This window comes from Anolis carolinensis, unplaced genomic scaffold (genome assembly GCF_035594765.1).
Source record: "Anolis carolinensis isolate JA03-04 unplaced genomic scaffold, rAnoCar3.1.pri scaffold_37, whole genome shotgun sequence".
NCBI classification, from domain to species: domain Eukaryota; kingdom Metazoa; phylum Chordata; class Lepidosauria; order Squamata; family Dactyloidae; genus Anolis; species Anolis carolinensis.
In genome coordinates this window covers 21,378-32,500 of record NW_026943846.1, presented here as the reverse complement: position 1 = coordinate 32,500, position 11,123 = coordinate 21,378, and the positions used below count along the sequence as shown (strand labels likewise).

At 42.8% G+C, this 11,123-nt stretch overlaps 1 protein-coding gene across 2 annotated transcripts in view; it reads left to right on the top strand.

The window, feature by feature from the left end:
• The window catches only part of cacng3 (calcium voltage-gated channel auxiliary subunit gamma 3), a 65,494-nt gene extending 62,080 nt beyond the window's left edge, over nt 1-3,414 (top strand). For both annotated transcript variants that reach the window (XM_062966869.1, XM_062966868.1), the window contains exon 4: nt 2,205-3,414. In XM_062966869.1, coding sequence (XP_062822939.1) covers nt 2,205-2,719 — 515 coding nt within the window. In that variant the 3' untranslated portion in view covers nt 2,720-3,414. The remainder of the gene's footprint in view (nt 1-2,204) is intronic.
• The last annotated feature ends 7,709 nt before the right edge of the window (nt 3,415-11,123 follow it).

Sequence of the window (11,123 nt, the reverse complement as noted above, 5' to 3'; positions counted from 1 at the left end):
AAACCTATTAGGATTTCAATGGAAAGTGTGGGCCTGCTACTGGCCAATGAGATAGTCAAGTTAATTAGATTGTTGTTGTTGTGTGCCTTCAAGTCATGTCAGACTTTGGCTGAGCCTAAGTCTAAAATTATTTATTTATTTACTGCATTTGTTTACTACATTTATATCCCACCCTTCTCACCCCGAAGGGGACTCAGAGCAGCTGTATGTATATACAATATATTATATTATTAGCATAACACAATGTTAGCATTATATATTACTATATTGAACTATACCACTATACTATTATATAATATGTAATATATAACATATAATTAATATTATTATATGGTATTACTATTAGTATTATATTGTATAACATAAGATTATTATCAATATTATATTTATATACAATATATTATATTATTAAAACTGATATAAAAATACTATATTATAAAACTGAGGGCGGGGGTCAAGTAAATTACCTTGGAGGGCTGCATCCGGCCCCCGGGCCTTAGTTTCGGGACCCCTGCAATATGGTGACCCTCTCCTAGGGTTTTCTAGGCATGGTTTATTCAGAAAATAATAATAATAATAATAATAATAATAATAATAATAATAATAATGTCAGCATTATTATTATTATTATTTATTGTATGACACAGCAAACAAGATAGATATGCTGGATTTCGTATCACAAAATCACAAGTCGAACACTTCCCAAGTGTCTAGGACTGTGTGATGTATTTTCCGATGATGCGTGCAGATCCCAGTGAGGTGGCCTTTTGCAGTTGTCAAACTGATTTATCTATATGAAACGTGCCTAAATTTCAATGGGGATTATATGAGATTGTAGTCTTGGAATGTGTCTTTCAGCTGCATATGGTAAATGATTTATCCTATACTTTGTCCTTTTTAAAATCCAAAACGTAACCTACTTTCTGGATAGCCCTCGTATATATTCTTCCTGACTTGCAAGGGCTTCTTTCCCTTTTCAAAACAATCCCTTGGTTAAGAGCAAGGGAGGCTTTGGAAAAGTAAACACTGATAAGGGAGGGTAAGATGAGAGATAAATATATCACATATTGATATATATGATATATCAGCTGCCAGCTTGACCTTGACCCGATTATAAGCCGGGGGAGGCTTTTTCAGCTCATAAAAAGGGCTGAAAAACTCGGCTTATCTTCGAGTATATACGGTATCTGCAGCTGAGGGAGTGTTTCTGCTATTGCTCTTCTCCATGGCTGAGAAAGTGTGACTTGCCCATGGGTACTCATTGGAATGCCATGGTTGAGTGGGGATTCGAACCCTGGTCCTGGTCCAATGCACAAAGCATTACATCAGGGGTCCTCAAACTTTTTAAGCTGAGGGCCGGTCCACAATCCTTCAGACTGTTGAGCGGCTGGATTATCATTTGGAAAAAAAAATACAAACAAATTCCGATGCACACTGCACATGTCTTATTTGTAGTGCAAAAACAACAACAACAACAATGAAAGAACAATCCAATATTTAAAAATAAAAATAATTTTAACCAACATACATTTATCAGGATTTCAATGGGAAGTGTGCTCTTGCCTCTGGCCAATGAGATAGTCAAGTTAATTAGGGTTGTTGTTGTTGTTGTTGTTGTTGTGTGCCTTCAAGTCATTTCAGACTTTGGGCGAGCCTAAGTCTAAAATGTATTTATTTATTATTTATTTATTTACTGCATTTATTTACTACATTTGTATCACACCCTTCTCGCCCCAAAGGGGACTCAGAGTGGCTTACAAATTATATGTACATACAATATATTATATTATTAGCATAGCACAATATTAGCATTATATATTACTTTATTGAACTATACCACTATACTGTAATATTATTAGTAATGTTATATGTAATATAGAATATATAATTAATATTATTATATGGTATTATTATTAGTGTTATATTGTATTACATTATAATATTATTATCAATATTATATATATATACAATATATTATATTATAAAACTGAGGGCAGGGGCCGGGTAAATGTCCTCGGAGGGCCGCATCCGGCCCCCGGGCCTTAGTTTGGGGACCCCTGCATTACATCCTTGGGCGATCCTCTCTTATGGTTTGTCATGGCCCTTTTCCGAGGCTGAGAGAGTGTGACTCACGCAAAGGCTACTCAGTGTGGCCCTGTGGCTGAGCCGGCTCCATCCCGACGCCTTCTCTTTCCTCCCCGCAGGCCTCAGCAACATCATTGGGATCATTGTTTACATCTCGGCCAACGCCGGGGACCCGGGGCAGAGCGACTCCAAGAAGAGCTACTCCTACGGCTGGTCCTTCTACTTCGGGGCCCTGTCCTTCATCATCGCGGAGATGGTGGGCGTGATCGCGGTGCACATGTACATCGAGAGGCACCGCCAGATGCGGGCCAAGTCCCACTCGGTGGCCCTGCTGAAGAAGTCGGCCTTCGCCCGGCTGCCCACCTACCGCTACCGCTTCCGGCGGAGGTCCAGCTCCCGCTCGACGGAGCCCCGCTCCCGGGACCTGTCCCCTTTGGGCAAGGGCTTTGGCGCCATCCCCTCCACCGACATCTCCATGTTCACCCTCTCGCGGGACCCCTCCAAGGTGACCCTGGGGACGCTGCTCAACTCGGAGCGGGACCACGCCTTCCTCCAGATCCACAACTCCCTGCCCAAGGAGTTCAAGGATGCCTTGCACAACAGCCAAGCCAACAGACGGACCACGCCGGTCTGAAGGAGACGCGGGACCCCGGCCACGTCGCCGATCGGACTGCATGACGCCGCTGACCAACCCCCTGCCCCCTTCTGTGATGGTGTTCCTCGTGCAACCTTCGGATCCTTTCTCTTCCCCGAGAGAAACTCCACGAGGCCTCCTCGAGGCTTTCCTCAGGGGTTTCGCTCCGTTTTGGGACCCGAAACATCCGCCGGTTTGGCTCTTTCGCGGTTCCTCTTGGTCTCCGGAGAGGAACGGACGCCAACGTTAGCCCATGTATCAACATGGCACCCGTCTTGGCGTCTCCGAAATGTCCAATCCACAAAAATGCTGGAGAGCTTATGAGAAGACTGGGTCACGATCCCACTTCCGACGATGGGTTTTTTTTGGGGTGGGAGGGAGGGGGGTCCTCACTGTTATCGTGTGCATGCATTAAATCCTCCAGAACCCGGTTTTGGGAACGGGACAGGGTCTTCCGGCCCATTTAGGAAGGGTTCCCTATATTCTCCGTCCGTCCCATCCTCATCTCCAAGACTTGGGGCAGAAGACCCTGCTCCAATGTGACGCCCCTTATGGGTCGCCTTCTGACATTCCAGATGGGATGAAGCCCATGGAAAAAAAAACCCTCCGGCCCCCAAACTGGACTTTCAGGTGAAGTCATGACCCAAGCGTAAAGGAAAACCAGTATACCCAATAAAAACACATTTGGATCAGCAGCCTTGGCTGAGTGGCCCTTTGTCAGAAAAGCGACCTGAAGGTCAGTCTCCAATATTGATAAATCTGATTAAAATTACAGTAGAGTCTCACTAATCCAAGCCTCACTTATCTAAGCCTCTGGATAATCCAAGCCATTTTTGTAGTCAATGTTTTCAATATATCATGATATTTTGGTGCTAAATTCGTAAATACAGTAATTACAACATAACATTACTGCGCATTGAACTACTTTTTCTGTCAAATTTGTTGTAAAACATGATGTTTTGGTGCTTAACTTGTAAAATCATAACCTAATTTGATGTTTAATAGGCTTTTCCTTAATCCCTCCTTATTATCCAACATATTCGCTTATCCAAGCTTCTGCCGGCCCGTTTAGCTTGGATGAGACTCTACTGTAATAGGGAAAGGAGATTCTTTGCACTTTAGGGCTTCCAACTAATTTTGCTCGTTGGCACAAAATTGCACATGGTTCTCCTGCATTGGAAATAGGTTTGAAGGCAGAAAAAGGGTATAGACTGCACCATGCTTATAGGGAGTAAATGCAAAGAGACTCGGTAACCCCGGAGTCAAATCAGAAGTCATGAGACTAGGGGGAAAATAGGAAATATACAGCATAAACTAAGCCAGAAATCAAGGCTCAGTCTATATCAATCCACAACTTGGAAAAGTATTTATTTATTATTTATTTATTACAATATTTATATCCCGCCCTTCTCACCCAACAGGGGACTCAGGGCGGCTTACAAGAAAACGCATATATAAAAATGGTACAATCTATATATATAAAAGAGTGATGGCATCACGGCGACCAACAAAACAACAAAACTACAGGCCCCTCAACCTCAAAATTTGGCAACACAACCCATCATCCACGCCTCTAGGTTGATACAACAAAAAGAAAAGAAAAATAAAGTCCTAATTAGAGGGAGAGGAATAATTGTTTTCATCCAATTACTGCCAGTTTAGAGGGCTAATCTCTGCCCACTTGGTCTCCTAGCAACCAACTCAGCCCAGGGGACAGGCACAGTTAGGCCTCACTTAGGCTTCTTCCACAGATTATCTAATTTGCACTGGATTATATGGCAGTGTAGACTCAAGGCCCTTCCACACAGCTATATAACCCATTTATAATCTTATATTATCTGCTTTGAACTGGGTTATCTTGACTCCACACTGCCATATAATCCACTTCAGTGGGCATTTTATACAGCTATGAAGAAGGGGCCTCATATAATCCAGTTCTAAGCAGATAATATAAGATTATCAATATACAGTAGAGTCTCACTTATCCAACATAAACAGGCTGGTAGAACATTGGATAAGTGAATATGTTGGATAATAAGAAGGGATTCAGGAAAAGCCGATTAAACATCAAATTAGGTCATCATTATACAAATTAAGCACCAAAACATCATGTTATACAACAAATTTGATAGAAAAAGTAGTTCCATGCACAGTAATACTATGTAGTAATTACTGTATTACAAATTTACCACCAAAATATCACAATGAATTTAAAACACTGACTACAAAACATTTACTACTAAAAGGCAGACTGCGTTGGATAATCCAGAACATTGGATAAGCGAATGTTGGATAAGTGAAATTCTACTGTAATATATACCACCATACTTCGCCACAGCAACGCGTGGCTGGGCACAGCTAATACACTATAAATCAGTTAAAAAATTAACTTATGGATCTTGTTGGGAAAACACCTTCATTGAGGGATTATTCTTGCAGGTTCGGCATCTTTAAAGATCAGAGTAGAACCCAGAATGGATCCATGTCCTATTGATGTTGGGACTAGCGGTGCATCTAGACCAGGCAAGGGCAAACTTCGGCAAATCCAGGTGTTTTGAACTTCAACTCCCACAACAGCCTGATCTAGACTGTAGAATGAATGCAGTTTGATACCACTTTAATGCCCATGAGTCAATGCCATGGGATCCTGAAACTTTGCAAGGTCTTTCGCCTTCTGTGCCAAAGAGGGATGTTGCCTCTCCAAATTACATCTCTCAGAGTGCTATAGCATTGAGCCATGGCGGTTAAAGCAGTGTCAAACTGTGTTAATTCTACATTGTAGATCAGGGGTCCTCAAACTTTTAAAGCAAAGGGCCGGTCTACAATCCTTCAGACTGTTGAGGGGCCGAATTATCATTTGAAAAAAAATACAAACAAATTCCTATGCACACTGCACATCTTATTTGTAGTGCAAAACAACAACAACAATGAAAGAACAATACAATATTTAAAAATGAAAACAATCTTAACCAACATAAACCTATCAGGATTTCAATGGAAAGTATGGGCCTGCTACTGGCCAATGAGATAGTCAAGTTAATTAGGATTGTTGCTTGTTTTGTTGTGTGGGCGAGCCTAAGTCTAAAATTAATTATTTATTTACTTACTACATTTATATCCCACCCTTCTCACCCCGAAGGGAACTCAGAGCAGCTGTATGTACATACAATATATTATATTATTAGCATAGCACAATATTAGCATTATACATTACTAAATTGAAGTATACCACTATACTGTAATATTATATGTAATATATAACATATAATTAATATTATTATATGGTATTATTATTAGTATTGTATTGTATAACATTATAATATTTTTATCAATATTATATGTACAGTAGAGTCTCACTAATCCAAGCTAAACGGGCCGGCAGAAGCTTGGATAAGCGAATATCTTGGATTATAAGGACTGATCAAGGAAAAGCCTATTAAACATCAAATTAGGTTATGATTTTACAAATTAAGCACCAAAACTTCATGTTATACAACAAATTTGACAGAAAACGTAGTTCAATATGCAGTAATGCTATGTTGTAATTACTGCATTTACGAATTTAGCACCAAAATATCACGATATATTGGAAACATTGACTACAAAAATGGCTTGGATTATCCAGAGGCTTGGATAAGCGAGGCTTGGATTAGTGAGACTCTACTGTATATACAATATATTATATTATTAAAACTGATATAAAAATGTATTATAAAACTGAGGGTGGGGGCCAGGTAAATGACCTTGGAGGGCCGCATTTGGCCCCCGGGCCTTAGTTTGGGGACCCCTGTTGTAGATGAAGCCCTAGAGAGAAGATATGGAATCAGTAAATGCTCAGAGGCGAAATCTACAGATGCAGAGGGTTTTGTTTTGTTTTTACCCTGCGGGCTTGGGTGAAATGTTTAAGATGCCCCTCCAGTTTCCTCCGTCTTCTGGCTGTTTCCTTCCATCCATCCCCCAAAGCACTCCGGATCTGCCTCCTTGGCTCCGAAATGCTGTGTTTGCAGAATCGATGAGGCTGAGGGCAGGTGAAGGACTTGCAGCCACAGGCTTCGAGACCGAAGCACAAATGGAATGACAAGGAGCTGGCAGCAGATCCTAAAAAGTTATTCCTTCCTTCTCCTTTGCTTCTCCAAAATCCTCAGGGCCAGGCATGCTTGGGATTCCTGAGTTTTCATATTTTGAAATCCCTGTCTCTGCAGTGAGTGAGATATATGAGGGTTGAATGAAAAGTAATGCCTCCACCTTCGTAACTCCTCGACAAATGGCAGTCCTGTTCTGCGGCAAGCACTGGCTTGTTCAGTAGACTCTACTCTACTGTGGGAAGCCTTAGCATTGAACGGTTGTGTTGTTAAAGTGTGAAGTATGAAACCCTGTGCAGACGGGGAAGCCTTAGCATTGAATGGTTGTGTTGTTAAAGTGTGAAGTATGGAACCCTGTGCAGACGGGGAAGCCTTAGCATTGAACGGTTGTGTTGTTAAAGTGTGAAGTATGAAACCCTGTGCAGATGGGGAAGCCTTAGCATTGAACGGTTGTGTTGTTAAAGCGCGAAGTATGGAACCCTGCGCAGACGGGGAAGCCTTAGCATTGAATGGTTGTGTTGTTAAAGTGTGAAGTATGGAACCCTGTGCAGACGGGGAAGCCTTAGCATTGAACGGTTGTGTTGTTAAAGTGCGAAGTAGGGAACCCTGTACAGACGGGGAAGCCTTAGCATTGAACGGTTGTGTTGTTAAAGTGCGAAGTATGGAACCCTGCGCAGACGGGGAAGCCTTAGCATTGAACGGTTGTGTTGTTAAAGTGCGAGGTATGGAACCCTGCGCAGACGGGGAAGCCTTAGCATTGAACGGTTGTGTTGTTAAAGTGCAAGATATGGAACCCTGCGCAGACGGAGAAGCCTTAGCATTGAACGGTTGTGTTGTTAAAGTGCAAGATATGGAACCCTGCGCAGACAGGGAAGCCTTAGCATTGAACGGTTGTGTTGTTAAAGCGCGAAGTAAGGAACCCTGCGCAGACGAGGAAGCCTTAGCATTGAACGGTTGTGTTGTTAAAGCGCGAAGTATGGAACCCTGTGCAGACGGGGAAACCTTAGCATTGAACGGTTGTGTTGTTAAAGTGTGAAGTATGGAACCCTGCACAACTTAAGCAATATGCAGTCAATGAATTATTGACAGCAGAAGGTGTCACCCCAAAGGAGATTCATCAGAGAATCCATCTATTCCCAATAATGAAAGAAGATCTGCGGGGACATCATTATGCTTCTGATGTAGATGTTCAGAGAACTGTGAGACAATGGTTGCGGAAACCGAGTGTCGACTTCTTCTGTGACAGCTTCAGAAAGCTTGTTCATCGTTGGCAGAAATTTCTCCAATTGTCTGGTGATTATGTGGAAAAGTGAATAGTGGTCGTTAAAGTGCACATTCTAAGGATTATTTCTGCGTTTGATTTATTAAAATATTCCCATCCAAACCCAAGTAACGAAGGTGGAGGCATTACTTTTCATTCAACCCTCATATATCTTGGATGTGGGATGCAAGAAGTCTAAACATGACATTAATTGATGTTTACATAGGCACAGTAAACAAGTAATTTCATAGTAATTTTCTGCAGGAAACAACGTTTATGTCCGTTGAACCGTCCGAAAGCAAAGGAGAGCCTATCTCAGAAACCCATGTGGATAATTTTGGATTTGGGGAGATCTTGGAATTATAAATAAGGGTTCGAATAATAGTAATAAGAGTTAGAGTTAGGGGTGGAATTAGGATTAGAATTCGAGCCAGAGTTAAAGTTTTGGTTAGAGCAGGAGTCCTCAAACTTTTTGAGAAGAGGGCCGATTCACAGACTGTTAGGGGGCCAGACTAGGATGAAATAGAACAAAATTAAGATTGTTGTTGTTGTGTGCCTTCAAGTTGTTTCAGACTTAGGTCAACCTTAAGTCTAAAGTTTAGGGCAGGGGTTAGGTAAAGGACCTTGGAGGATCAAATCCGGCCCACGGGCCTTCGTTTGGGGACCCCTCATCTAGATGATCTCATAAGACCATAGGTAAGCAAAGAGACCTCCAAAGACCATCTAGATGATCTCATAAGACCATAGGTGAGAAAGAGACCTCCAAAGACCATCTAGATGGTCTCATAAGACCATAGGTGAGCAAAAAGACCTCCAAAGACCATTTAGATGGTCTCATAAGACCATAGGTGAGCAAAGAGACCTCCAAAGACCATCTAGATAGTCTCATAAGACCATAGGTAAGCAAAGAGATCTCCAAAGACCATCTAGATGGTCTCATAAGACCATAGGTGAGCAAAAAGACCTCCAAAGACCATTTAGATGGTCTCATAAGACCATAGGTGAGCAAAGAGACCTCCAAAGACCATCTAGATGATCTCATAAGACCATAGGTAAGCAAAGAGACCGCCAAAGACCAAATAGCCAATCTCATAAAACCATAGGTAAGGAAAGGGACCCTCAAAGGCCATCTAAATGGTCTCATAAAACCATAGGTAAGGAAAGGGACCCTCAAAGGCCATCTAAACAGTCTCATAAAACCATAGGTAAGGAAAGGGACCCTCAAAGGCCATCTAAACGGTCTCATAGGACCTTAGGTAACGAAAGTGACCTCCAAAAGACATCTAGATGGTCTCATAAGGCTGTAGCTAAGCAAAGAGACCTTCAAAGACCATCTAGATGGTCTCATAAGACCATAGGTAAGCAAAGAGACCTCCAAAGAACATCTAGACAATCTCATAAGACCATAGGCAAGGAAAGGGACCCTCAAAGGCCATCTAGATGGTCTCATAGGACCATAGGTAAGGAAAATGACCTCCAAAAGCCATCTAGATGGTCTCATAAGACCATAGGTAAGCAAAGAGACCTCCAAAGACCATCTAGACAATCTCATAAGACCATAGGTGAGCAAAGAGACCTCCAAAGACGATTTAGATGATCTCATAAGACCATAGGTGAGCAAAGAGACCTCCAAAGACCATCTAGATGGTCTCATAAGACCATAGGTAAGGAAAGGGACCCTCAAAGGCTATCTAGATGGTCTCATAAGACCATAGGTAAGGAAAGGGACCCTCAAAGGCCATCTAAATGGTCTCATAGGACCATAGGTAAGGAAAGGGACCCTCAAAGGCCATCTAAACGGTTTCATAGGACCTTAGGTAACGAAAGTGACCTCCAAAAGACATCTAGATGGTCTCATAAGGCTGTAGCTAAGCAAAGAGACCTTCAAAGACCATCTAGACAATCTCATAAGACCATAGGTGAGCAAAGAGACCTCCAAAGACCATGTAGATGGTCTCATAAGACCATAGGTAAGGAAAGGGGCCCCCAAAGGCCATCTAGATGGTCTCATAAGGCCGTAGCAAAGCAAAGAGACCTTCAAAGACCATCTAGATGATCTCATAAGACCATAGGTAAGCAAAGAGACCTCCAAAGACCAGGTAGACTTAGGTCAACCCTAAGTCTAAAGTTTAGGACAGGAGCCGGGTAAATGGCCTTGAAGGGCCACATCCAGCCCATGGGCCTTAGTTTGAGGACCCCTGGGTTAGAGTTAGAGTTAAGTTAGAGTTAGGCTTTGTTTTAGGAATTCGGGTTAAGAGGTGACCCCAATTTCTGCTGGGCCATGAATCTCCCCCATCTTTAATTTTTATTATTTCAAATAATCTGTGCAGCTCACTGAGCCCTTTTTCAGGGACAGAGCTCAACCCCTTGGAGTTCGATCTCAAATTCAGACCAAAACCCGCGAACAAATTCACTGCGTTCCTCAACGCGGAGCTCTTGGCTCCCTGCGTCTCTCCCCAGGGCTGGCGGCTGGGCATGTTTTGCAAACCACATGGGGATGCATTCATGCCTTTCTTTTCTCTCTCTCCCCGGTGCTAAATTGGGAATGTTACGCTATCTTTTCTCAAAGCCCTGGCCCTCGAGAAGGCACAAGCACAGCTCCCAAGCGGAGCAGATGGCTCCGGCACAAAGCGGCTCCTACACACAGGCGCACGCTCACACAGGCAACACATTTGCAAAGGAAGGATCGCTGGTGTTGGGATGGGGGCGGGAAAGCCCCCTGCTTCCCCATGGAGCACCTGGAGCGAGATCTCAGTCAGGGGAGGCAGGAGGGAACAGGTTTGGGTCAGGTTAGCAAAGCAACACAAGAAGATCAACATTGCCTTTTCAGGAAGGCCTGGCCAGGAAGCCACAGGGACCCCATGCACCTTTCAATGTGCTGCATGTTTTTAAGGAGCCAAGGGTTACAGTTAGAGTGAGGTCTACAGTTAGGGTTAGAGTTAGGGGCAGGGTTACAGTTTGAGTTAGAGTTACAGTTAGAGTAAGGGTTAGATTTAGATCGTCTAGATCAGGAGTCCCCAAACTGTCCCCCAAGGTCATTGACCTGGCCTCTGTCCTAAAT